General features: G+C 40.4%; 1 protein-coding gene across 16 annotated transcripts in view; it reads left to right on the forward strand.

The window, feature by feature from the left end:
• SYNE1 (spectrin repeat containing nuclear envelope protein 1) overlaps window positions 1-27,715 on the forward strand; it is a 546,282-nt gene that overhangs the window by 274,054 nt on the left and 244,513 nt on the right. For 15 of the 16 annotated variants that reach the window (XM_030928648.1, XM_030928649.1, XM_030928634.1 and 12 more), the window contains 10 exons: window positions 4,512-4,868; window positions 9,670-9,806; window positions 10,024-10,201; window positions 13,394-13,576; window positions 16,813-16,956; window positions 17,302-17,457; window positions 18,999-19,163; window positions 22,013-22,185; window positions 24,292-24,445; window positions 27,140-27,283. In XM_030928648.1, coding sequence (XP_030784508.1) covers window positions 4,512-4,868; window positions 9,670-9,806; window positions 10,024-10,201; window positions 13,394-13,576; window positions 16,813-16,956; window positions 17,302-17,457; window positions 18,999-19,163; window positions 22,013-22,185; window positions 24,292-24,445; window positions 27,140-27,283 — 1,791 coding nt within the window. The remainder of the gene's footprint in view (window positions 1-4,511; window positions 4,869-9,669; window positions 9,807-10,023; window positions 10,202-13,393; window positions 13,577-16,812; window positions 16,957-17,301; window positions 17,458-18,998; window positions 19,164-22,012; window positions 22,186-24,291; window positions 24,446-27,139; window positions 27,284-27,715) is intronic. The other variant, XM_030928647.1, reaches the window with a different exon arrangement.

Genomic DNA, 27,715 nt, shown 5'->3' on the forward strand with positions numbered 1-27,715 from the left:
AGAAGAATTCAAAAGACTTTACACTTGTGAACACAATGTAACATTGTCTTTACATTTCTGTATGCAAATGTGCTTATTGCTGTAATACTACTGGCTAGGAAATGGCTAATTTGGTGGGCTGACAAAACCAGATACTATTGTTTAGCACCATGGAAGAAAAGTTTATATAGTAACTTAGGTAAGTGTATTCTAACAATAACCTCAAAATGTCATTCTGGATGTTTTATTCTGCTTTCCTAGAAGACATCCAACAACATAATAGAAGGGAGTACTTCAAAGGATCTTAAAATTATCATTTCGTTTACTCCACATAGGGACAATTTCTAAAACAGAAATGTACCTTTCTCAGGGAGCTGCAGACTCTGGTACATTTTAGTAAATTTCTAGTTGCTTCAATATTAAATTGTAATCATTTTCCCCCATGGAAAATGGATTTTAACATTAAAATGAAGCAGGAATGAAATCCTCAGTAGTTTACTTTTAGAGGGGGAAATGTTGGGAATAAATAGTGTAATCGTGGTCAGGAATTTAAAGCTCAGATTGTGTTTTGATTCCAAGATCAGAATATAAAAGTCATAATTTTTTTTTTTTTTTTTTGAGACGGAGACTCGCTCCCTCGCCCAGGCTGGCGTGCAGTGGCACAATCTCCGCTCACTGCAAGCTCTGCCGCCTCCCAGGTTAATGCCATTCTCCTGCTTCATCCTCCCTAGAATCTGGGACTACAGGCTCCCGCTACCACACCGGGCTAGTTTTTTTGTATTTTCAGTAGAGACGGGGTTTCACCGTGTTCGCCAGGGTGGTCTCCATCTCCTGACCTTGTGATCCACCCACCTCGGCCTCCCAAAGTGCTGGAATTACAGGCGTGAGCCACCGCGCCCGGCCAAAAGTCATAAAATTTGTAGCTGATGGTTACATTTGTAACTACACTTTGCAGATCTACTTTTTTTTTTTTTTTTTTTTTTTTTTTAAATGGAGTCTTGCTCTGTGGCCTAGGCAGGAGTGCAGTGGCACAATCTCGGCTCACTGCAACCTCCGCCTCCTGGGTTCAAGCGATTCTCCCTGCTTCAGCCTCCTGAGTAGCTACAATTACAGGTGCCCACGACCATGTACTGCTAACTTTTGTATTTTTTTTTTGTAAAGATGGGGTTTCGCCTTGTTGGACAGGCTGGTCTCAAACTCCTGACCTCAGGTGATCAGCTTGCCTTGGCCTCCCAAAGTGCTGGAATTACAGGCATGAACCACAGTGCCTGGTCCCTGAAGATCTACTTCTAAGTGCTTTAAAAGCATTATCTTATTTAAATCTTATAACTATGTATGTTTTAACTGAACTAATAACATAAGTCCTTTTTTCTGTGTGATTCTTTAAAATTCTTCTTTGATACATTTCTTAGTAATATTCTAATTTATTCATCCATCCTTCCATCTATCCATCTACCCATCTATCCATTTATTCAGCCAGGACTGTGCATTCCCTAAGGAACTTGCAGTCTAGTGAGGCACAGTGATCCACAAACTCGTCTTTATAAAGTAATACAAAAAATGTAATGAGAGCTTACTATACTATTAGAGTTCAGGCTCTGGAATCAGAGAAACCCAATGCTGCATCCTTCTTCTATTGGCTTTCTAGCTGTGTCTTTCAGCAAGTTACCTGATATCCTCAAGCCTCCGCCTCTCAATTGGTTAAAAAATACATACATAAAAATAGTACCTGTCTGATAAAGTTGTTTTGGCAACCAAATTAGATCACGCACATAAAACCTGTAGCATCATGCCTGGCACATAGGACACACCCAGGAAGAAAATGCAGTGGATTTGGTAAATGAGTGATTAATTGGCTGTAGCATGACAAGGTGGGAAGAGTCAAGGGTGATGGTCAAGTCTTTACCTAGAATCCTCAGGACTATTACCACCTGAGGAAAATAATTGCATGCAGAGGAGCCTAGTGATAGAGGCGAAGACGTGAGTTGTTGTTTATTGATGATCAGATCCAATTTGAACTTCGAGGTAGTAGTAATGTCTTGGGGGCAGTTGCATATTCAAGCTTGAATTTCAGGCTAGGAAGATGGATTGAAGGCACAGAGGTGAAAGTGAATCGCATCTAATTTGTTATTAAAGCCACTAAAATGGATAAAACCAAGACCTATGTATACAGCAAATAGAACATTGGGCACAGGACCAAAAGCTAGGTACTACCAATACTTAAGGAGCCATAGGAGAAAATGATTTGAAAGGTAGAGAGAAAAAGGAGGGGAGAAATCAGAAGAGGAAGAGTAGGAGGGTGTGATGCCACTGAGGCTCTAAGTAGAGAAGGTGGTCACCATCACAGGTACAGCAGGAGGCTGCCATTAGGAGGAAGACTGAAGAATCTCAGCTAGGTTTGACAGTGAGGCTATTGGACAACCACTCTGAGAAACATTTGCACAGCAAGGGAAGGTGAGAAACCAGGTTACATGGATTTAGGAGTAAATGGCAGCTGAGGAAGAGGAGATAGCAGAAATGGACTAAGGTTTCGAAAAGTTAATAAGAGAAAGCAAGATAATTATTTTACAAAGGCTGCTTCCTGGGTTGACAAATACTCTTATTTGGAAAAGCCTTTATAAAGTGCTTCCATAAAGACAGGGAATATAGGAGAAGGAATTGACGGAAAGAAATTGGGATGGAGAAAGTGAAGACTATCAGAAACTGCCTCTCAGAAGTTCAGGTCCAGCCTGAATGTAGGTTAGTGTGTGGGTGATTTTAAAAACTTTGGAGGAAATACATAAAGCACGTCCTCTGTCCTTCAACACCATACCTATCACATCCACAGGAATAATCACTGAGAAAAGGCAACTCTAACGCAAACGGTGTATGGGTATGAGGGCGTGAATGCACATATGTGTGTATGTACATATCATACATTTAAAAATGTAAATACAAGATAAAATATATGCAAAAGCCATTTCAAAACTCTTGACAATGATGATGTCCTGATTCAAATTCTGAATGACTAGATTTCTGATCGCAAATATTGAAGTGTTCCGTTTTCATACTAAGGAAAATTGGGATAACGCATAAGAGAGTATTTTGGGAAACTTCAAATTGGAAATTAGTCACAAAGGCAAAATAGTTACAAGTATTAAGGTCTATACTCGTTAGACATAGCACTCGTTAAAAAGTTATATATTTTTTTCTTCATCAAATAACTACTATACACTCTAATAAACAGGGATGGTTTTTAGAATCCTGCTGCTGAGAAAAGGTTGAATATGCATATCATGCTGTGTGTAAGGATTTTCATGTCATTATAATTTAGACTACTGCACAACTGAATACTGAATACTTTCAAATGATCTATATTAAAATATGGCTCTATTGTATATAATTGTGAACAGATATATTTATTTCAGGTTAATTTAATGAGACTCAAACTATATTATATAGACTAGTTAAGACATACTTTATGCTTGACATAATTTATTAAGCATGCTTCCTACTTAACATTCCAATGTTTTTTTACTTGCTAATTGGTCACTGATTTTCTTCTTGAACATTTTTGTGCCTAATTATCTTTTGTTTCTATTTAATCAGGTAGTAAAGTCATAATTTTGTAATAATATTAACAAAATCCTGCCTTTAGCAATAGATATGTAAATATATAAACATATCTATTGGTGATAATATGAAATAATCGGATGATTATTTCACCAAGAAAAGTGGTAGTAAGAGGATCTATTCTCAGAGAGAAATGCCACGATTATATCAATTTAACAATGCGGGTTTAATTTTATCTTGTCCTTTAGAGTATTTGTGTGCTTTAAGACCAAGCTAAATTGTTAACTTGGCTGTAGCTAAACCATTAAATTTCTAATGACTTTTTTAAGGTTAAAAAAATACTAATAAACGAACTCATTCTAGAGGTTACTTTAAACTTTTGAGTCAGTCAGTCTATGAATGAATTATTCATTTTATATGCTACAAAAATGTTTACTTTAGTATTGAAGTATTTGGAATTGAGTTGGGCTCCTTCTTTTGCTGCAATGAGTCTGCTTGATTCCTAGTAGAATGGAAGTGTGATTTAAGCCACCACCCTGTGGAAGAAGATGAATTGAGGATAGAGACCATGAGCAGAACACAGTTCTGCCACAATCTTTATTAATTCAGCATCCACTTTGAGGGAAATATGGGTTGGATCATTTACAAGAGCAATCCACCACAGGCAAACACTTGAGTCACTATCTAAACATGTTCACGTATGCAAATAATGCCTAATTTCAGAGTCTCTCTTTAGTCTGTTTCAGGATATTGAGGATTCTCGGGATTTTTTTTTTTTCTTTGCCGTAAGCCTTAGGTATTCATGATGACAACTCCCGCTATTATAATTTAAGAGCGGGCAGATGAATTGATTCTGGGTCCTTGTGGCACACGTCTTACAACTTCCTAGCAGGACAGGGTCCCCCTGTGTACACAGTTGAAAACTTGCAGTCCAAGTGACTCACGGGCTCTTTGGTTACCATGGTGATATTCCATTACAGGAGCTGATAGATTCCAGAGAGATTGGTGCAAGCCGCCTCAGCAGAGTGGAGTCGCTGGCTCCTGAAGTGAAACAGAACACAACTGCCAGTGGGTGTGAGCTCATGCACACGGAGATGCAGGCCCTGCGTGCCGACTGGAAGCAGTGGGAAGACAGTGTATTCCAAACGCAGAGCTGTTTGGAGAACCTGGTCAGCCAGATGGCCCTTTCGGAGCAGGAATTCTCAGGCCAAGCGGCTCAACTGGAGCAGGCCCTGCAAGAGTTCAGTGCCCTTCTGGAAACCTGGGCTCAGCAGTTAACCCTCCTGGAAGGCAAGAACACGGATGAGGAGATAGTGGAATGCTGGCACAAAGGACAAGTAAGTTGGCTTCCTGTTTTCTATTGGTGGTTATGCTTTAAAAAATGTTTTGACTTTCATCATTCCTAAAAAAAAAAAAAAATCTTGCTAATGAAAAACACGCAACTTGCACACTTGGAAGAAATATTTATCTCGTTAAATAAGCAAAATCTGATTTGTTTCCTTTTCTCATATATCAAACTTTTGTAAAAATAAAGATTTGGGTTATTATTTGCGGTAGGAAACATTCGTTGTTAGTGGAGACATTTTACTTTCATTCCCATGGTGTAACAGTTTGTAACACTGTATTCAGCCATTCAGTCTGAAAAATGGCCTGTGGGCAGGGGCATAAATAGACAGAGAGTCATAGCTGTTTTCTTGCCAGTTAACTATTTCACACAACTAAATGATTGAATTTATAGCCTTAAAGGACTCATTTGGTAATCTCCTAAAACACAACGAATAGTTTTTGCTCCAATTAGCTCTCCTCTGTGTGATTTTGACATCTGTTCTTGAATTAGCCCGTTAACAGAACTCTACGTCACACTCCCTGGTCACCTTCCCGGGACTTTTTTTTTTTTTTTTTTTTTTTAGAGCTAATGGCAGCTTCTTTAGAGTGTGTGAAAGGGAAGCCTACGAGGGAGATTGAAGAATGAGCAAAAGCTTAACCTCCTCATCCTTTCTTTCACTGTTAAACAGTATCTGTGAAAGGCTTTTCAATATTTCCAATTTTATAATGCCCTGATTCATGGATGTCCTTAAAAGGAAGTTTAGTAAACTTCTCTGCTCCTATTTATATTACAATCATTTCAAAATAGCTCCTGCCAGTAAGAAAGTCATGTAGTATTTCCAGCAGTGTCTGGTTTTAAATCAAGTATTTGAAACAAATGCAGCAAGCCGTAAAATAAAGCCTTCTACCTCTTTATTCTACTTTATTTATAATGTTCCTAGGTTTGGGGGTTTGTTTTTGTTATTCTGTTGCATTTCTCGTCTTTTGGATTTATGTGCCAGAATAAACCATAGAAATCAGTTCTGTCACACAGGGACAAAGTTGATCGTTGCTCTACATGGTACAATACGAAAAAATCAGTTATACTGTTTTGATTCCTTTTTCTTTCCCTTTCTTTCCATCCCAGTAATATGAGTGAATTTTTTTTTTAAAGGGAAGATTTGGTTGTGCCTAGATTACATTACTATTCTGTTATCGTTATTTTTTACATTGATATTATTAGTGAAGGTAGTAGTCGAGGCCTATAAAAATACACATGAGAATGCAGTAGCAAATATGGGTTTTCAGTTGTATTAAACAATTCAAAAATGACAGCCCTCTGTGTATGTCTGCTTCCAGATTTGACCCCAGGGTCACTGCTTTCGATGAAAATACTACATTGCTTCTCAGTTTTCCTATTTTCTTTTATTTCTAATAATGGCATTTTATCTAAAAGTGGAGATATTTCTATCACAATGAATATGTAAGAAAATGTTTACGAAATAGTAGATATGCTAGGGTTCTTAGGGCATTGTTTTGCTTTTAGGGAGGACTTGTCTTTGTTGATCACAGTAAAAATTACTAGTATTTATTTTATGCAATTAGATGATAATACTCAAGAAATTCTTTAAAACATAAAAACAGATGATATATAAACTATAGAATATAATATTGCAAAAAGAATTCTATTTACTGTGTTTGCAAAACTCGTTTATCTTAATATCCATTGGGACATTAGTGTTGGAAATAATTTTCTTAAGCCGTATAAGGTGAAAAAATGCATTCTAAGACTTAACAGAATCAGAAATATATATAGCTGATATTTATATAATGAAAGACTCTACTGACATACTTTAATTTAGGATGAAGTTATAGAAATGTTTTAAATGTAATGTTTTGGTCAAAAACTTTTCACTTTTTTTTTTTTTTTTTTTTTTTTTTTTTTTTTTTTTTGAGACAGAGTCTCGCTCTGTCGCCCAGGCTGGAGTGCAGTGGCCGGATCTCAGCTCACTGCAAACTCCGCCTCCCGGGTTCACGCCATTCTCCTGCCTCAGCCTCCCAAGTAGCTGGGACCACAGGCGCCCGCCACCACGCCTGGCTAATTTTTTGTATTTTGTAGTAGAGACGGGGTTTCACCGGGTTAGCCAGGATGGTCTCCATCTCCTGACCTCGTGATCCGCCCGTCTCGGCCTCCCAAAGTGCTGGGATTACAGGCTTGAGCCACCGCGCCCGGCCAACTTTTCACTTTTAATGTCATCCCATTCTTAAGTAACTGACTTGAATCTCTAGTATTTTTGTGTTTTTGTTGAATGCTAAGTTTCTTTAGTTCTTACAATGTTCTGTCTTAAGTATAAGGTTCAATACGGTGTAAAATAGCTGGCCCTAGTTTAGTGTTTAGAATTTCAGAGAGAAATTGTTTAGTTGTTTATGAATTTTTGTAAATAAAAATGTCTTAGACTCCTCCAGCCTAGACACCGAGTTAAATAATCAACAAACCGGCTGGGTGCGGTGGCTCACGCCTGTAATCCCAGCACTTTGGGAGGCCGAGGTGGGCAGATCACGAGGTCAGGAGATCGAGACCATCCTGGCTAACACAGTGAAACCCCATCTCTACCAAAAATGCAAAAAAAAAAAAAAAAAAAAAAAAAATTAGCCGAGCGTGGTGGTATGCACCTGAAATGCCAGCTACTCGGAGGCTGAGGCAAGAGAATGGCATGAACCCAGGAGGCAGAGCTTGCAAAGTGAGCAGAGATCACACCACTGCACTCCAGCCTGGGCAGCAGAGCAAGACTCCGTCTCAAAAAAAAAAAAAAAAAAGAAAAAAGAGAATTGACAAACCAAGAGAACGTCATTCCTGCTCTCATAATCACAGTGTAGGTGGGGAGATACACAAGTATGAAGCCAATGGGGATACTCCTTGTGATGAATGTCCTCAAGGTCCTGTGTATCCTCAGATGAGAAGCCCGAAGAGGTGGGAAGGTGGGTAGGGGATACTTAAAGGAGTTGTTCTTCGAGCTGAGTCTTGAGGTATAATTAAAATGTGACCTGACAGGTGAGGTAAAGAAACAGCATCAAGATGCAGGATCATTGAGGAGTCAGAAAACACAGGAGAGGAACCTAGAGACGAGGAATCAGATTAGGAGGATGTAGTGCCACCCCAGAAAGAAATAATGAATATGTAAGTGGGTCTGTGAAAGTCAATGTGCAGAGGCAAAGAGGGGAGTGATGAAAGAAGCTGAGACACAGAATAAGCTAGCCTGGGTATCTCTTGCATGGAGCGAGAAGGAAAACAAAGGGAGAGGCCAGGATGATGCTTGATCTTCTGATTGACATCAGTGGGGGACAGTGGTGCCATCTACCAGGACGAGGAATGAAGCACGGGTCTGGTTTGTTGAGGGATGTGGTTTCTCTACAAATCTGGGCCATCTCTTGACAAATATCTCGTACAATAATGGTCACAGCAACAGCTGTTTGAGTACTCACTCATCTTTTTGGCCCTCCTCCTCAATTTATTTTGGTTTTCACTTCATTGCTACCGTTATCTACACAGCGTTTACATATTTGGGAGTCATTCTCCTGCTGATTTTATGAATTAGACACTTAGTGTGCTAGGAACTGTGCTAAGTATTTGACATTCATGATTTCATTTGCTCCTTGTGACAACCCTATGAGAGGAACACTCTGATTGCAGAGCACCTTGTGTAACTCAGTTGACCATGGCCTTGACTTCAGAGGTGTACTTTTCAAGTCCTAAGGCTTTATTTTGGATTGGGTGTACACAGTACTGTAGCTATTCACCTGTCTCCCTCATCTATTAAATTGTGAGTTCTTCAAGAACAAGAATATTACCTTTATTCATGGGGGGAACGAGGGGTCCCAGAATCCAGCAAAATGCTTGGCACATAGTAGACATTTAGCAAATATTTGATGACTTTATGAATGAAACTATGAAATAAATGAATTACTATTTAAACCAGATTAAATAGTAATTTGGTTTATAATCTCATGGATTATAAGAAATTTTTAATGTAAAAACTGTATATACTACATAAAATCCATTGAAACAGGATTGAATTTTGGATATATATATATATATATATATATATATATTTTTTTTTTTTTTTTTTTTTTTTTTTTTTTGAGACAGAGTTTCGTTCTGTCCCCCAGGCTGGAGTGTAATGGCACAATCTCGGCTCACCGCAACCTCCATCTCCCAGGTTCTAGTGGTTCTCCTGCCTCAACCTCCTGAGTAACTGGGATTACAGGCGCCCGCCACCACATCTAGCTAATTTTTGTGCTTTCAGTAGAGATGGGGTTTACCGTGTTGGTCAGGCTGGTCTTGAACTCCTGACCTCAGGTGATCCAACCACCTTGGCCTCCCAAAGTGCTGGAATTACAGGCATGAGCCACCACACCCAGCCCTTAATATACATATTTAATCCAAAATAAGTGTTGCTTTTCTTTAAAATGATTTTTTTCACCTTTAAAAAATATACATATCCCCTTATGGCCTAGTCAGACTATTTGTAAACAATGTAGGCTATTTTCTCTTTTCTTTTTCTTGTCTTATTTTTAAGTCATTTGACCACTTAATCACTTAACTACTTTGCAATATTTGATGCTAGAGTGTCTATTCATGGCAAGAAAAAAGGGACAAATGAGCCGGGTGCTATTATTTGTCAGAGAAATCCTGAAAATAGGACTTGTTTCTTCATTGAATCTGCTATGTTGGTTCCTCTCTCACCTATAAAATGATTGATGCATGTATAGTATGAAGATATGGAGATCACCATATGTAAGTGCTTGCTTCTCTGTCTCATTATTTCTGAACAGGAGATACTGGATGCTTTGCAAAAAGCAGAGCCTAGAACAGAGGATCTCAAGTCTCAGCTGAATGAACTTTGTCGATTTTCCAGAGACCTGAGTACCTACAGTGGAAAAGTTTCTGGCTTGATTAAAGAGTATAATTGGTGAGCATGAACCTTATTGGAGTTCAAGATATTTTTATACAAATTAGAAGCTAGAGGTTTATTTTAAGGTGTAATTTCAAAATAATATTAATTCAGCATTAAATATATTACTAAATGAGGTAAGTGCACATTCTAAGAACTGCTGATTCTATCAAACATGATTTTCATCAACTTTATCACTTTTTCCTGCCGTTAAATTTTTGCATCACCTTTTCAGTCTTTGTTTGCAAGCATCCAAGGGCTGCCAGAATAAAGAACAGATTTTACAGCAAAGATTTCGAAAAGCCTTCAGGGATTTTCAGCAGTGGTTGGTTAATGCAAAAATCACTACCGCCAAGTGTTTTGATATACCTCAAAATATTAGTGAAGTTTCAACGAGTCTTCAGAAAATACAGGTAAGGGTGTTATCAATTAATTCTAGAAGCAGGGTTGATGTGAATTAAAGTTACTTCCAAATCAAGGGTCCCCAACTCCTGGGCCGCGGACTGGTACAGGTCCCTGACCTGTTAGGAACCAGACTGCACAGCAGGAGGTGAGCAGCAGGCCAATGAGCATTACTGCCTGAGCTCTGCCTCCTGTCAGATCAGTGGCAGCATTAGATTCTCATAGGAGCATGAACCCCACTGTGAACTGTGCACACAAAGGAACTAGGCTATATGCTCCTTATAAGAATCTAACTAATGCCTGATGATCTGAGGTAGAACAGTTTCATCCCGAAACCATCCCCCAGACCCACCCCGTCTGTGGAAAAATTGTCTTCCATGAAGCTGCTCCCCGGTGCCTAAAAGGTTGGGGACCGCTTCTCTAGATCTTTTCAGAAGGGCATTGCATATAAAAATTTTGTGTAAGAAATTCAAATTTCAAATAAATCCCCACTTAAAACAATTGATTCTGTATATGAAGAGGAACCAATTCATTTATATAAATGCACACTATTTTTACATGTTAATAGTGATCTAGGAAATAATAAAACGTTTTTTCTATGTGATAAGCATTGTTCCTGAGCACTCTAAGTGGATTTTCTCATTTACTTTTCACAACAACCATTTCAGGTATGTAAATTTATTATTGCCAGTGTACAATAGGGTAAAAGCATCAGTGAGGTCACAAAGCTGGTGTGTTAAGATAGCCAGAGCTGTGGGTATATTTTATGTTTGTTCATTCGGGTTTATTTTTCTAGTCTTTTCTTTACCTAACTGTAACTTCATGGTGCCAATTCACACACCACCTTCATTCAATAGCAGTTTTTAGGCACAGTTGTTGAAATTGCCTTTTGTACTTGTATGTCCGCTCATTTCACATAGCAGCAGTTCTGAGTGATTGGTTATGAAGTTTGAGTTTCTTTCAGATGGCACAGGTATGTAGAACACTGTGTGTAAGCACTCGTGCTTGAAGTGTCTCTAGTAGGAGCAGGCTCTGAAACAGTATTGTTCATATCTAGTTCACCTTTTTAAATTCTTAGTTAATAATATAACAGGACAACGCTGCCTTTGAAAATTTGCTCCATTTAAAATTCCTCCCAGTCAGGTACAGCGGCTCACATCTGTAATCCCAGGACTTTGGGAGGCTGTGGTGGGCGGATCACTTGAGATCAGGAGTTTGAGACCAGCCTGGCCAACATGGAGAAACCCTGTCTCTACTAATAAAATATGAAAATTAGCCAAGCATGGTGGTGGGCGCCCATAATCCTATCTACATGGGAGGTTGAGACAGGAGAATTGCCTAAACCCGGGAGGCGGAGATTCCAGTGAGCCAAGATCATGCCACCACACTCCAGGCTGAGCTATAGAGCGAGACTATCTTAAAAAATAAATAAATAAATAAATAAATAAATAAATAAATAAATAAATAAATAAATAAAATAAATAGTAAAATTCTTCCTGTTTTGTTTCAGGCTCGGGGGTAGAACTGCAGAACCTCAATCACCTATTTTTCTGTGTTGGAGAAACACAGTATTATTTTACTTTTCTTTTCTTTTCTTTTTTTTTTTTTTTTTTTTTTTTTTTGAGAAAAGTTTTCACTCTGTCACCCAGGCTGGAGTCCAGTGGCCCTATCTTGGTTCACTGCAACCTCTGCCTCCTATGTTCAAGCAATCCTCCTGCCTCAGCCTCTTGAGTAGCTGGGATTACAGACATGCATCAACACGCACAGCTAACTTTTGTATTTTTGGTAGAGACAGGGTTTCACCGTGTTGCTTAGGCTGGTCTCGAACTCCTGGGCTCAGCTGATCTGCCCGCCTCGGCCTCCCAAGGTGCTGGGATTACAAGTGTGAGCCACCGCACATGGCTAGTACTATTTTAGAGGACAGCCTTTGGCGTTTTCTCTGACCCTCCCACCACAGCATGCCTCCATGGACAGGGGTGGCCATCCGTTAAGACACACGTCCTGGCAGAGTTTCTTTAATCAAAATCTACAATAGAATATCTGTGCTTCTGTTTCTTGTCAGAATAAATAACTTTGAGCTTGTGCTTTCAATTTCTTCTTTAGCACTTGAAAGTATTATTGAGATTTAACTGTAGAATACAGAATCTACCCATTTTTTTCTAGAGGAAGACTATTCTTTGAGATCTAGCCACATGAAGGGAAAAGTACATATCGTAGCTACACTTTATTAAACTATACTTTGTCCTCATAAGAACAACCCTATGAAACACTCTCTTGTTGTTTTTTTGTAAGCCACTACTAATAATGTAATCTGCTCTATTTTATAACATTTATTTTAATAAGATTCCCCACGGAAATTCATCTCCTGTCTTTTCCTAGAGAGAATTGTGCTTCTGCTGAGTAGATGGTGTGTTTTTATCCTGTGGGCTCTGTGAGTCTTATCCCTAGTTGTGTTGACTCTTTTACTTTGGCAGCCAGGATCTTCAGAGCCAAAATCATAATCCAGCTCCACCAACTATATGGAACTACAAAGCATTTGTTTTGTAAACGAGTCTTAGCCAGAGTTTATTCTATTTTACAACTCTTATTTTCCCTTGGTCTTCATTTCTTCTTCTGTTTATTTTTATCAAATTTTTAATATTTTATGAGATAGCTCACCACCTTTTTGAAACAAGTCAGAATTTAGTAGATAAAGTAGTTTGCAATTTGACTATTAAAGGATGACCTGGGTCATTTAACGTATACAATAAAAAGAGTTTATTTCTTTTTCTTTGACTTTGTTAAGAAATAATAGAGGGCAGGCATGGTGGCTCATGCCTGTAATCCCAGCACTTCGGGACACTGAGGCAGGTGGATCACGAGGTCAGGAGATCAAGACCATGTTGGCCAACATGGTGAAACCCTGTCTCTACTAAAAATACAAAAAAAATTATCTGGGTGCGGTAGCATGCACCTGTAGTCCCAGCTACTCAGGAGGCTGAGGCAGGAGAATTGCTTGAACCCAGAAGGCGGAGGCTGCAGTGAGCCGAGATCATGCTACTGCACTCCAGCCTGGGCGACAGAGCGAGACTCTATCTCAAAAAAAAAAAAAAAAAAAAAAAAAAAAAAAAAAGAAAAAGAAAAAGAAAGAAAGAAAAGAAAAGAAATAATAGAAACAACACAGAACATTTTTATTATGCCTAATTCTGTATTTTCTTTTGTAGGAGTTTTTGTCAGAAAGTGAAAATGGTCAGCACAAGCTAAACGTGATGCTGTCCAAAGGGGAACTTCTGAGTACCCTGCTGACCAAAGAGAAAGCAAAAGGGATCCAGGCCAAAGTTTCAGGTGCAAAAGAAGATTGGAAAAATTTTCATTCAAATCTCCACCAAAAAGAATCTGCTCTGGAGGTATATGTAGCCAACCACATGGAAATATTATGTGTTATTTGTTATTGCTGTTGTTAGTGAAACCACAGTTTCTGTATATCAAAGTCCCCTTGTCAATGATTTTGGTCACTCCCTCTCTGAACATAAGAGGACAAAGGGCTAACAGTAAGATATAGCCCAATGCTAGAAGTGGGAGCCTCCCTGAAGAATTAAGTAGCTTCTTGCATGTTAGGGTCTCTTGTCACTGACCTGCCCTTGCACTCTCCCAGCAGGGACAGTAAGTTTTACATTTCAGCAGAACACTTAGCCTTTCATGTGAACTGCCTCAATTCTGGAAGGTGGTCTAGGAGAATGAACAAGAATATCTATATAAGCCACAAAATGTTACAGATGAGAGTGTATATTATAACTAATGCAAACACCAGGTAGTAGGTTTTTAGGCATTTAGTATGCAGAAACAATGTTTATATAATTTTATTTTTTCCAGACACAATAGAAGATGAATCTATCATAACCATTAAATAGTTACTGCCGCAATATAATTATTTTTTTCTTCTGAGATTATCTATTTTATGTATTGACTCTTCTTTCAGAGGAAAATTTAGAGACATAGAGGATATCTTTTCCTTTTAAAACACTTTTTGGCAGAATATATCCTTCATTTGCTTATGATCATTATTAATGAAGGTTGGAAAAAGATAATGATAGAGAAATAATATTCAGTAAGAGAAAATGTGTATTTCCTCAATTCTTTCCTGATCCAAGACCCTTGATCTCTCCTTTGTAATGGTGACTGTTTTTTCATGGCCAGCATCCTCCGTTTAACAGAGTGATAACCATTGTGCCTAGAAATGTTTCCTTAATCCTTCAGGAATCATTAATGCTATGTGGTCTGACCTGGGGGGCATCAGCTGTTGAGTGTAGCATATTTAGCATTGATTACAAGGTTATCTAGTTCAAGAGATGCCCAAGAGTGGGTGAGTGGGTCATGAATTGCCTGTTTTCTCAATCTGCTGTTCCCCTCAGAATAGGTGTCTGTCTGTTTTGATTCTTTCCTTTCCTTTTTCCCTTCCTTTCTCTTCCTTTCTCTTCCTTTCCTTTCCTTTCCTTCCTTTCCCTTTCCCTTCCCTTCCCTTCCCTTCCCTTCCCTTCCCTTCCCTTCCCTGTCCTTTCCTTTCCCTTCCCTGTCCTTTCCTTTCCCTTCCCTGCCTTCCCCTCCCCTCTCCTCCCCTTCACCTCGTCTCCCCTTCCTGTCTCCTTATTCCTCCCTCTACCCCTTCCCTTCACCCCTCCTCTCTCCTCCCATCCCCTTCCCCTCCCCTCCCTTCTCATTTCCTTTCTTTTAGAACCTAAATTTCTGGTCATGATCCCCCATTTGCCCTGTTTGGTGGCATATTAGTTCATTCTCACAATGCTCTGAGGACATATCCAGGACTGGGTAATTTATAAAGGAGAGAGGTTTAATTGACTCACAATTCTGCAGGGTTGGGGAGGCCTCAGGAAACTTACAATCATGGCAGAAGGGGAAGCAAATGGTGGCAGGAAGTAGAAGTATGAGCAAAAGCGGGAAAAGCCCATTATAAAACCGTCAGATCTCGTGAGAACTCACTATCATGAGAACAGCAGCATGGGGGTAACCACCCCATGATTCAATTACCTCCCATCGGGTCCCTCCCAAGACACATGGGGATTATGGGAACTGCAATTCAAGATGAGATTTGAGTGGGGACACAGCCAAACCGTATCAAGTGCACTCCTTGAGACTCCAGTAGCAGGAAGATGGAAACACCTTGAATTTATGAATTTAATTATTCCACAAATACTTGTTGAGCATCCTCTATTTGTGAAGGACTAGTCTAGGTTCTGGGGCTATAGCAGAGAATAAAACAGAACCAAGTCCCTGCCTTCATGCAATCTAAATTTTAGTAGAATACTCCAGAAGTTATTTTGGTATTTTACATTTGTGAGATACTAACTTTTCAAAGGATTCTTACAGCTAACCCATCTCCCTCAGAGGTGAGTAAGGCAGATGTGATTTTCCCCATACTGTAGACATCCCAGACCAGATACAGGTGGAACCTGCAGCTATTCTCTCATAAGCTTCATTAGCTCTTGCCACTTAGATTTTTCAGCTAACCTTTATGTATTCCCTCTCGGACAAAACTACCTAAAGTACTGGTTGTTTTTATAGCCTTTAGTTGACTCACAGTGTAACATAAATAACAAATTCACATTCACATCCACCTACCACTTTATAAGTAAGACACAGTAGATGCAGACACCTTTGCCAGAGTTAAACAGTACCATATAAAACTGTATCAAACACATTTTACACCTAGGGTACTACATAGTAACTGTGAAAGTATTTATGACATTCTTATGTGATAAGCACATAACATTATTTAGTATTTCTTATCACTTTATAAATCAGAATAAATTATTTATTAACAACATAAGCATGTAAACTACATGGATATGCTACTTCTTGTACCCCCATTAATGAAAATCAACCAAATGTTGACTAACATTTCTTTACATTCCTGTAAGGTACTATGGTGTGTCTCAGGAAGTGTCAGACCCGGGCCCTCCCCTCATGGAGCTTGCAGTCTAGTTTTGGAGACAAGGCATGTCTGCATCAGATGAAAATTCACAATCCAACCTAGTCTATGATGAAGTATATAGGCATGGTATAGACAACAAATGCTCTAGAAGTTGAGAAGTGGGTGTGATCTCAGAAGTGGGCTGGAATGTTAGGGGGTAAAAATTCTATTTTCCAAAGGAGAACCCTAAAAAGTTCTTAAAGGATGTTCAAAAAATGTATTTGTGCCAAGGTAAGAGATGGAATGTTTCAGACTTTGGGGCAGACTTTGTTTTTTTGTGGGTGTTTTTGAGACAGAGTCACCCTCTGTCGCCCAGGCTGGAGTAGAGTGGCACAATCTCAGCTCACTACAAGCTCCACCTCCTGGGTGCAAGCAATTCTTCTGCATCGGCCTCCTGAGTAGCTGAGATTACAGGCACCTGCCAGCACAGCTGGCTAATTTTCTGTATTTTAGTAGAGACGGGGTCACATCATGTTGCCCAGGCTGGTCTTGAACTTCTGAGCTCAAGCTACCTGCCCACCTCGGCCACCCAAAGTGCTGGGATTACAGGCGTGAGCCACTGTGCCCAGCCTGGGTGGGCTTTGAATGCCGAGTGAAGGACCTTGGACTTGCTATTAAAATATTTTCTTGTCCTGGACATTATCTAAAACCTTGCAGAATCTAAAGATCCAAATGAAAGACTTTGAAGTAAGCGCTGAGCCTATCCAGGACTGGCTGAGTAAAACTGAGAAGATGGTCCATGAAAGCAGCAATCGCCTCTATGATCTGCCAGCAAAGAGGAGGGAGCAGCAGAAGCTCCAGGTGATGAACCCGCCTCCCCAGATCCCCATCTAACCCTGTCTTTGTCCCGTCCTCTGTCGACTCTACAGATGCATGCTCAGCACCCTTGAGTTAGACTGTGCCGCCGTGAGATGTAGTGTGTTCTTTCCCCATTGCTGGCAGATTTTATGTTTTCTGACTTTCCTTGGAAGTATGATTTGTCTCCTTCCATGATTTGTGCTCCACGGTGTGTAGATTGGAGATAATAAAGCCTCCAGAGTACATGGACGGCCTGCCAGTGTTGATTTCCATGTTCTCCGGGCCAAAGCTTCGTCCGCAATGTGCTTTCCCCCAGCCTCTGAATAGTAACTTGCTTGTGCTTTTCAGTCTGTCCTTGAGGAAATACACTGCTACGAGCCTCAGCTCAACAGGCTGAAAGAGAAAGCTCAGCAGCTGTGGGAAGGACAAGCTGCCAGCAAGAGCTTTAGGCACAGAGTGTCGCAGCTATCTTCTCAGTATCTAGCGCTAAGCAATTTAACAAAGGTAATGCCTGGCATGTGCTGTGTGTGAGTGTGATACTGATGTCGCAAAACTGGAGTTGCAGCAGGTTCCGCAGGGTGTGCATTGTGTTCTGACCTGCCGACAGTGTGGGTCTCCAGGTCAGCAGTAAGGGGTGTGAGTGCTGTTTCCCTCGCCTTGCAATCTGAGTTCATCACTGTTGTTGCATCAGCTTGATGTGGCTCTCTGAAAAGGCCGAAACAGGTTTCAAAAATTGAAGGGACTTCCAGTCTTCATTATTGCATAAGATATTCCTTTTAATACTGAAATGATATGTTCCCCAGAGATTCAAATCATAAACATAAAACAAAGCTCAGAGCCTTTGTTCTAAAGAATCCCAGATTAAATTGCTTTAGAAAAACATGAATTCTAAACAGTTTAAATTTTATTAAAGTATATATAGTGGTATTTTTAAAAAATTCATCTGAATCTGTGCATTAATTATATGGTAGTCAAGGATGTGTTGATTGAGAGTTTCAGTTCAGATTCTACAGCAGAGCTCAAAATTGGCAATGGTTCAGACAACTGATTAAATCTCTTTTCAAATAGCTTAGAAGAAAACAAATGGAATCCTACTACAACCTCATTTAGAGCATTCAGCCAGTATAACATAGACCCATTTTGAACTGTGTGGTGCAGGCCTATCTTGAGCTTTATGTGGCTTACAACCTTTGTTTCCTAGATTTTGAAATTTCAGGTGTTAGAATATAGGGACCCCGGTATAATTTGATCTTTAATTTGGCCTCATCTGTTCTGTAAGTGTGGACTTGAAGGATCTGTTGATTTGGGTCTTCAATACACATCACTGAGGCAGTCACACTAGCTTAGGTCTGCAAGTAAATAGTCTATGTTTACACCCATGTTTATTCTATGAATGTTACTTTTGTTGTCTTTATAAAATCTGGCACATATCTAAGTTAAGATAAGGAATGAATCATCTTAGAATGAATGAAGAACATTTTCGATTCCTTTGTATTTACTTAGATACCAAAAGTAATCGATATATGAATGTTTTGAGAGCTGTAGATTATTCTTGTAAAGTCTTCACTGTGTTAGATTGACCTATAATTAATATGCAAAACCACACGGACAGTCCCTAAGTTTTAAAATTTAGAGATATTACAAAAATCTCAGATTATTGTTTTTAGAATCCTGGCTACAATGTAGGTCATGTGAGTTGTAGTGTCAGATGAGCCCAATGTCATATGTGAAAGTTAGAAACTACTTTGACCAGTCTCCCAGACAAGGCATTAGGAAGAAATTTTACTGATTTAAAATAATCATGATAGTCATAAAGAATTTGAGAGGCATACAATTGTAACTTTTTCTTGCTTTTGACCCAGTTTTTCTAACAGTTTTATGATTTAGAAAGATCTTTGACATATCTCATAGAATTAGGCCAGACTTGTCTCGTATCTGGCAGCATATGAAGCCATGACTGATTGCCGTTGTTTCAAACAAACCGTTAGCTTTATAATTTGTCTCTGCGGGATGGACAGCTCGAAAAACGTTTCTGTCATTTCCAGGAGAAAGTGTCAAGGCTGGATAGAATCGTTGCAGAACACAATCAGTTCTCTCTCGGGATTAAAGAGTTACAAGACTGGATGACAGATGCGATTCACATGCTGGATTCGTACTGCCACCCGACGTCCGACAAAAGTGTGCTGGACAGCAGGACGCTCAAGCTTGAGGTGTGCATCTTTAGATAGAAATATTTCCAACCTACAGAATTTGTTTGTTTTTCTCAAAATTTCCCGTCTCCATCCACCTGGAGTGATGATGTCGCATTCTCTCCTTGAGAAATCTTAGATGCTTTGTGAGTGTAACCCTGTCTGCCTTGGGTGGACATGCCAGAGAATTCCTGAATCATCTGACCCCAGATGTTTTCCAAAAAATGATAAAGCCCAAATGTGATTACTTGTGTGATCACTTGTTAAGAGGCTAGTTTTAAATTAGATCACAGACATATTTATTATGGGAAAATATTTTGAGGAAACATTTTATAGGGCAAAACATTTTCCATCTTTTTCAACTCACTTGTCTTCCTGTATTTAGCCAGTTCTCCTCCCATCCCAAGATATGAGTTCAATTTTGCATTTGCGATGAAAACAATGAATCTGCATTCATTTTTGTATACTGGGTGCCTTCTAGGAGACTGGCACTCCATCTTGACTCCAGGGAATCAAAGGTGAATAATGTAGTCTTTTTCCTCAAGGATTTTACTGTCTGAGGTTGGAGGTCGAAATACAGAAGACAATAACCACAGATGCAGATGTGCTTATGGTGTTATAGACACACACAGGAGTGGAACCGTGCAGGAGAGGTGGGGTTGAAAGTTGGGACAGGTTTCTAAGGAAGTGTGATAGGTTGCTGGGCATGGTGGCTCACGCCTATAATCCCAGCACTTTGGGAGGCCGAGGAGGGCAGATCATGAGGTCAGGAGATCGAGACCATCCTGGCTAACACGGTGAAACCCTGTCTCTACTAAAAATACAAAAAATTAGCCAGGCGTCGTGGCAGGCACCTGTAGTCCCAGATACTCGGGAGGCTGAGGCAGGAGAATGGCGTGAACCCAGGAGGTGGAGCTTGTAGTGAGCCTAGATCCTGGATCGCACCACTGCACTCTGGCCTGGGCAACACAGTGAGACTCTGTGTCAAAAAATAAAATAAAATAAAATAAGGAAGTGTGATAGGTACAACGAGTTATGTGGGGTTTGGGGTTTAAATTTTTTTTTTTTTTTTTTAATAAAATTAAGACAGAGTCTTGCCTTCTTGCCTAGGCTGGTCTTGAACTCCTGAACTTAAGCAATCCTCCTGCCTTGGCCTCCCAAAGTACCGGGATTACAGGTGTGAGCCACTGCACCCTGCCATAAACCAAGTTTTTGTTTTGTTTTTGGTTTTTGTTTTGTTTTGTTTTAGATGGAGTTTTGCTCTTGTTGCCCAGGCTGGAGTGCAATGGTGTGATCTCAGCTGACCAAAACCTCTGCCTCCTGGGTTCAAGTGATTCTCCTGCCTCAGCCTCCCGAGTAGCTGGGATTACAGGCATGCACCACCACGCCCGGCTAATTTTGCATTTTTAGTAGAGACAGGGTTTCTCCATGTTGGTCAGTCTGGTCTCGAACTCCTGACCTCAGATGATCTGCCCGACTTGGCCTCCCAGAGTGCTGGGATTACAGATGTGAGCCAGCCAAAACCGAGTTTTTAAGAATGATAGGGGAATTATTTTGGCAAAGATAACCCGGTGGAGACTTGGGAATGGTGGCAGAGAGTGGAAAAGTGTGAAGAAAAGCCAGAGGAAAGAACAGCTTAGTGTGTGAGAAATTGCTACCAGTTGCTTATTGCCGCAGCAGAAACTGGTGGCAATGGGTGGCTGAAGCTGAGGTTTTGGAAGTTATCAAGAACCATGTTATAAAGAGAGATGAAGCTTTGTCTTTTAGGTGACATTATCAGTTTTATAACTTGGAATTAAAACTTCCTTCTGGCTGGGTGCAGTGGCTCACACTTATAATCCCAGCACTTTGGGAGGCTGAAGTGGGAGAATTGCTTGAGCCCAGGAGTTCAACAGCAGGCTGGGCATCATACTGAGACCTCATCTTTACAAAAAAAAAAAAAAAAAATTTAAATTAGCTGGGCATGGTGGCATGTGCCTGTAGTCCTAGCTACCAGGGAGGCTGAGCTGGAAGGATCACTTGATCCCAGGGGTTTGAGGCTGTGGTGAACTATGATTACACCACTGCACTGAGGCCTGGGAGAAAGAGATAGACTCTGTCTCTAAAAAAAACAAAAGAAAAAACTTCCTTCTCACACAGAAAAAGAATAGTGCTTGCGGTGGCTCAAGCCTGTAATCCCAGCACTTTGGACGGCCGAGACGGGCAGATCACGAGGTCAGGAGATCAAGACCATCCTGGCTAACACGGTGAAACCCCATCTCTACTAAAAAATACAAAAAACTAGCCGGGCAAGGTGGCGGGCGCCTGTAGTCCCAGCTACTCGGGAGGCTGAGGCAGGAGAATGGCGTGAACCCGGGAGGCGGAGCTTGCAGTGAGCTAAGATCTGGCCACTGCGCTCCAGCCTGGGCGACAGAGCAAGACTCCATCTCAAAAAAAAAAAATAAAATAAAATAAAGAATAGTGCTTATGAAGAACATGAAATATATAATCAATTTCTATAGGCTTTTTTGTTGTAGAGACCATAACATTTATAAACTCTTCATCCTATAACCTTTGAGAAATCATGAATTCTACTGTACTATATTTTTCCCTTGTTAAAACCAGTAAAGTAAAACTTCATTGGAAGGAAGGGATTATTCAGAGAAGACTGGAGACCTTCAACACTAAGGCCACTTAGTAAAAACCCGCGGGTAGCTGGTGACTGGCACTCACCAGCAAGCCACTTCCCCACCCTCCATCTCAGCCGACTGGGAGCTCCAGGGCTGGATACAATTGCATATTATTCTGTGATCTTTAGGAGCTCTGCAATATTTAAAGCCAGAAATGTTAAACATACAAATGACAAAGGACTTCTGTATTTGTTTTCACAGGCTCTATTATCAGTCAAACAGGAAAAAGAGATTCAGATGAAAATGATAGTGACCAGGGGAGAATCTGTCCTTCAGAATACCTCTCCAGAAGGCATTCCCACTATTCAACAGCAGCTGCAGAGTGTGAAGGATATGTGGGCATCCCTTTTGTCTGCAGGGATTCGTTGTAAAAGGTGAGGGAAACTACAGCCAAGCACTGGGGAAGCTATTACTAAAAGATCAATATAATACTACTGAACAGACCCTTCCCTTCCCTTCCCTTCCCTTCCCTTCCCTTCCCTTCCCTTCCCTTCCCTTCCCTTCCCTTCCCTTCCCTTCCCTTCCCTTCCTCTCTTCTACTTCCTCCCTCCCTCCTTACCTTCTTTCCTTTCTTCCATCCTTCTTTCCTTCCTTCCTTCCTCCCTTTTCCTTCGATTCCTCTTTCTTTTTATTTCTTTTTTCTTATCAGAACAAAAGAAACTGGCAGATGTAATCTCACATTTAGATTGACCTGAATACTGCGTCTACATGTTAATATAACTAAAAATGCATGTTTCTTTTGTTGTTGTTGCTAACATAAAATACAAAAAAAAAGATTCATAATGTAAAAATATAGGGATTAAAACCAAGTAGTGGACATGGGAGGTAAACCCAAGAAATACAAATAGTGGAGTGGGAAAGAAAGAGCAGGCAGGGGGAGGGCAGTAAATAAAGGGTGTTGTATTAGCCTGTTCTGTCGCTGCTATGAAGACATTCCTGAGATTGGGTAATTTATAAAGGAAAGAGGTTTAATTGACTCACAGTTCCGCATGGCTGGGGAGGCCTCAGGAAACTTACAATCATGGTGGAGGGGAAGCAAACACGTCCTTCTTCACATGGCAGCAAGAGAGACGAGTGCTGAGCAAAGGGGGAAAAGCCCCTTATAAAATCATCCGATCTGATGAGAACTCACTCACTATCACAAGAACAGCGTGGGGGAACCGCCCCCAAGATTCAGTTACCTCCCATTGGGTCCCTCCCATGACATGTGGGAATTATGGTAACTATAATTCAAGATGATATTTGGGTGGGGATACGGAGCCTAACCATATCAGGTATGTCATCAAGCAAGTTGCCCACCATTGTGAGCAGGGGATCTAGGGTATTTGGAAACAAACTCCTATGAATTAGAAGAGCAGTTGAGGGCTGCCCCTAAGGGTGAGGCTCCCCTGCCCTTCTTGGCTACATTGCCCTCAAACTGAGAGTACATAAGGGACTAGAGAATGTCTTCAAGCTAAGAGATCTAGGAGCAATTAGAAGTCCAGTTGGCCCTTTGCTGCAGTGGTGTGATCTGGGGGTGTGGATGGATGGAGCACTTATAGTTTCTGCTGCAAAAGGACCCAAAACCTGGTAGTACAACTAGGCAGAAATGATTAATGAATTTAAAATACAGCATGTGTAGGCCAGGCATGGTGGCTCACGCCTGTAATCCCAGCACTTTGAGAGGCTGAGGTGAGTGAATCACAAGGTCAGGAGGTCAAGACCATCCTGGCTAATACAGTGAAACCTCGTCTCTACTAAAAGTACAAAAAAATTAGCCGGGTGTGATGGTGGGCGCCTGTAGTACCAGCTACTAGGGAGGCTGAGGCAGGAGAATGGCATGAAGCCAGTAGGCGGAGCTTACAGTGAGCCCAGATAATGCCACTGCACTCCAGCCTGAGTGAGAGAGCGAGACTCTGTCTCAAAAAAAAAAAAAAAGCATGTGTGTGTTTAGACAAGAGAAGTGCTTAACTTATCTCTAAGAGAAATAATTAAGTTTTAATATTTAGACCAAGTCAGGAAATATTGTCCTTTTATTTCATTGTGATTTTCTGATTTTTAATCTCACGCAGGGTGATTACTGTACTTATTCTTCTCTCCTGCTCTGAATGTCCTGCTCAATTTGATAGAGTTAAGTGTTGCTTCTCTCCCTGCCCAGAGCTTTGGCTCCAGAAAAGACCCACTCAGGGGATCTCTCCCAGTTTTGCCTTTGAACCTCTCTCAGTGTCTGGTGTCCCCCTACCTGCTGACTCTTGAGTTGATAGCCAGTTCCATGTTTCTGCATATTGGCCTAGGTTTAAATGTCCCTTGCTTCCTGAGGCTGCCCTTCACACCTAGACTCAGTGTTGTTAAGCCCTGGGCAGCCTGCTCACTCCCAAGTCACCTTCTTCCTGATCTGTTGACCCCTTGCTGACTGGAGTGGATGGAGCAGACACAATGACAGGTTTTAGAGTCCTAAGGATTGTCAATGTGGATTTATTGTCCTTTCAAATCCCTCTCAGTCAACTCGAAGGAGCTCTCTCAAAATGGACAAGTTATCAGGATGATGTTCGACAGTTCTCCGGTTGGATGGACAGTATGGAAGTCAACCTAAATGAATCCGAAAGGCAGCATGCGGAGCTGCGGGATAAAATAAGTATGCTCGGAAAAGCCAAGGTGAGAGCTGGATTCCAGATTCCATTTGTTGTCTTACAGACTTCTTTAGAATGTCACAGTCAGACAAAAACGGGATTATGTGTATGCTAGGCCTGTGCACATAACCAAATTATGTTTGGGGCTTATAGTACAATTTCTAAAGGCTTCTTAAACTGGAATTTCATTTGTGGTTATTTTATTAGTGAGTAAAAATTTTCCCTTCCAGGAAAACCATGTAGACCCATGTTTTATAATACAAACCATTGAAAATGTAGCACCGTGAAATATCTATTAATGTCTTCAGCCTGCTCATCATTATGAAGACTTTCTTTTTTTAATCACATCTTTTTGTGTTATTTTTTGTGCATTTGTCATAATGCTTATATTAGTACAGTACTACATGGAAAGATTTTTAAAATAAATAAATAATGGCATGTTCTTAAAACTTATTGACAGTAGTATTCAAACATGAAGTTTTACAGTCCTTTGGTTTACAGCTGCAGCCTCACTCCAGGGCATGATCATTGGACAGCCTGTTCCTTCACCCCCTTACCATTGTCCTAAACAGCACTTATGATCTTCTACACAGAAATCCTTTAACCTCTCACATTCTCTATTTCTACTCATTTGTGTCACCTCACCCTGAATATATTACATTGGAAACCTCATTACTCCCAGTGCCTTCTTTCTCATTGCATCAGGCACTAGGTTCTACTGATCCATCCTCTTCACCTGAACTGGAACAGACTCCTGATTTTTCACCTTGTTTCTTGCCTCTATCTATTGTTATCTCCTATAAAGATGAATGTCTCACTTCCAGCCTGAGGTCCTGTGTTGGCTTCCCATTGTCTACAGTATAAGCTCAATCTCCCTCGCCTGGTTTGTAAGAATGGAAATAAGCTCCTCTGCCATGCTGCTTTCCTTCATGCTCCTAGCCTCCTCCCTTGTGCTCTCCAGCCTTGCTGAATCTCACACTATCTCCTGAACATGCTACAGTCTTCACAGTTCTGTGCCTTTGCACAATCTCTTCCATTTTGACAGAAGGTCCTTGCTCTGTCTCTGCCCCTGGCAACCTCCTACTTATCTTTCTGAAAGAATTTTGAAGTCATTTTAACTATGCTACACCACCACCGCTCAGGCTTGATTCATTGTTCTGTTCTCTCATAGCCCTTGGTTCAAAGCTCTTTATCAATTTCATAGGATATATATTTGCATGTCCCTCTCCTTCAGTGGATAGAGATGCTTAATTTTCTTCATATCCTCAACACTTGGCTCTCTGTCTGACACAGATTACACGCTGAATAAAAGTTATTTAAATGACTAAATGATCTTATGTGACCTATGCCAAGGTACTTAATGTTTCTGGGGCTCATTTGTGCATCCGTAAATTAATATAATTATAATTATCTGCTTCATAAATACCTGCATGTATTATCTGTTATAATAATTAATTGCTTAATTAATTGGATTCTTCATCTATTCAATCAACATTCATTGAGAAATTGCTACATGCAGGCATTGTGCCTGATTCTAGCAGTAAAAACAGTCAAGCGTACATTAGTGGGGATGCATTCACTCAGTAATAAATGTTCAAATAAATAATTATAATTGCTGAGTACTATGAAGAAAAAAAGTGGTGTGGTGTGAGAGAAAGTAATTTTGAAAAGGTTCATACAGTTGTTTGAGGCCAGGGGAGAGGGACAGGAAAGGCCTCTCTGAAACAGCAGACATATAGTCGATGCACTAAACAATTTAAGGCAGAGAAATGAGCCTGGGGAGGAGTTGAGGAACCAGCATTCTAGATAGAATAAACAGCAGGTCCTCAGGCCCTGTGGAGGGAAAGATCCTGTTGCAATGGGGAGCTGTGAGGAGAAAGGCAGGTGTCGTTGCAGCAGAGAGTAGGCAGGGAGGGGCTGCGAGGGGAGTTTGATGGAGAGACAGGGCCTGATCCTCCATCAGCCATGTCAGCTGCTCTGAGGATTTTCCTCTTGATCCCGGCAGCATGGGGAAGATAATCCAGGTTTTAAGCTGAGAAGCGACATGATTCAACTTTTAATTGCAAGACATTATATCACTTAGACTGCTGTGTGGAGCATGAAATAAGGGACAGGGAAAGAATTGGTGGTCAGGAATCTGCCTGGAAGACTACTGCAAAGTCCAAGTGAAAGAGGAGGACAGCCTGGGCTGGGGAGTTTGCAGGAGATGTGGGGACGGATGTCACGGTATAAAAGGAGGTAGAGCTAACTGGATTTCCTAATGGTTTAAGAGGACAGAGAGCTAGAGAAGATGCTGAAACAATTCTCATGTTCTGGGTTGACCGGCTGGGTGGGAGGTCATGGCATTTGCTGTTTGAAAAGAGATGGAAAGAGAAGGGGGTTTCATGGGAGGCTAGGGTAGAGTAGGGATGGGGTGAACATCAGAGGTCCATTTCTGGTCATAATCAGTTTGAAATGTTAAAGTAGAAACATAAAGTCATTAATTGGGAATTCATATCTTAGAGAAAGTTCTAGGTCAGACATAAAATACACACATAAACACACACACTCCATGCATTCACACACATATCTGTGTCAAATAGATAAATAGATGGAGAGATGGACGAATGGGTAACCAGAGGTCACTTGTCAACTGTACAGTTAAAATACCTTGGTTTTAGCATGTCGTTGATGTGATGGTGCATGGGTAACCACTTTATTTTTCTTAAATGCTCTCTAGTTATTAAATGAAGAAGTGCTGAGTTATAGCAGCTTGCTGGAGACCATCGAAGTCAAAGGGGCTGGCATGACAGAACACTATGTCACCCAGCTAGAACTCCAGGATCTACAGGAACGATACAGAGCCATCCAAGAGAGGGCCAAGGTACGGCAAAGCACTTTCCTTGTAGATTCACCAAAAGGGCAGTGTTTGGAGCTGTGCTCCTTCAAAGACTCATTTATTTTCAAGAATGACGGGCTTGGGAAAACAGAACAAAAGCAAAATGAATTTTTAACATTTTAAAGGTATTACTGGCAAAACCAAACAAAAACCTTCAAATATTGTTAGTATTATGAAAGCTATGAAAGTAAGATAATTTTCAACTAAAAATTCCTAGAAATGTACCAATTTTTAAAAAATTCTGGACAGCTTCATAATGAAGACTCATAAACGCCTTAGTATGTCTGATCGTGAGAGTTTTCTAAGGTGGGAAATAATCAATGATAGTATTTATCATTCTTCATTTATTCCTCACAAAGAAAATAAATATGCTTTTTCAGAGCACATTCTACTGTGGAAAATTAAATCCACAGTAAG

This window comes from Rhinopithecus roxellana, chromosome 4, assembly GCF_007565055.1.
Source record: "Rhinopithecus roxellana isolate Shanxi Qingling chromosome 4, ASM756505v1, whole genome shotgun sequence".
In the NCBI taxonomy this organism is placed as follows: Eukaryota; Metazoa; Chordata; class Mammalia; order Primates; family Cercopithecidae; genus Rhinopithecus; species Rhinopithecus roxellana.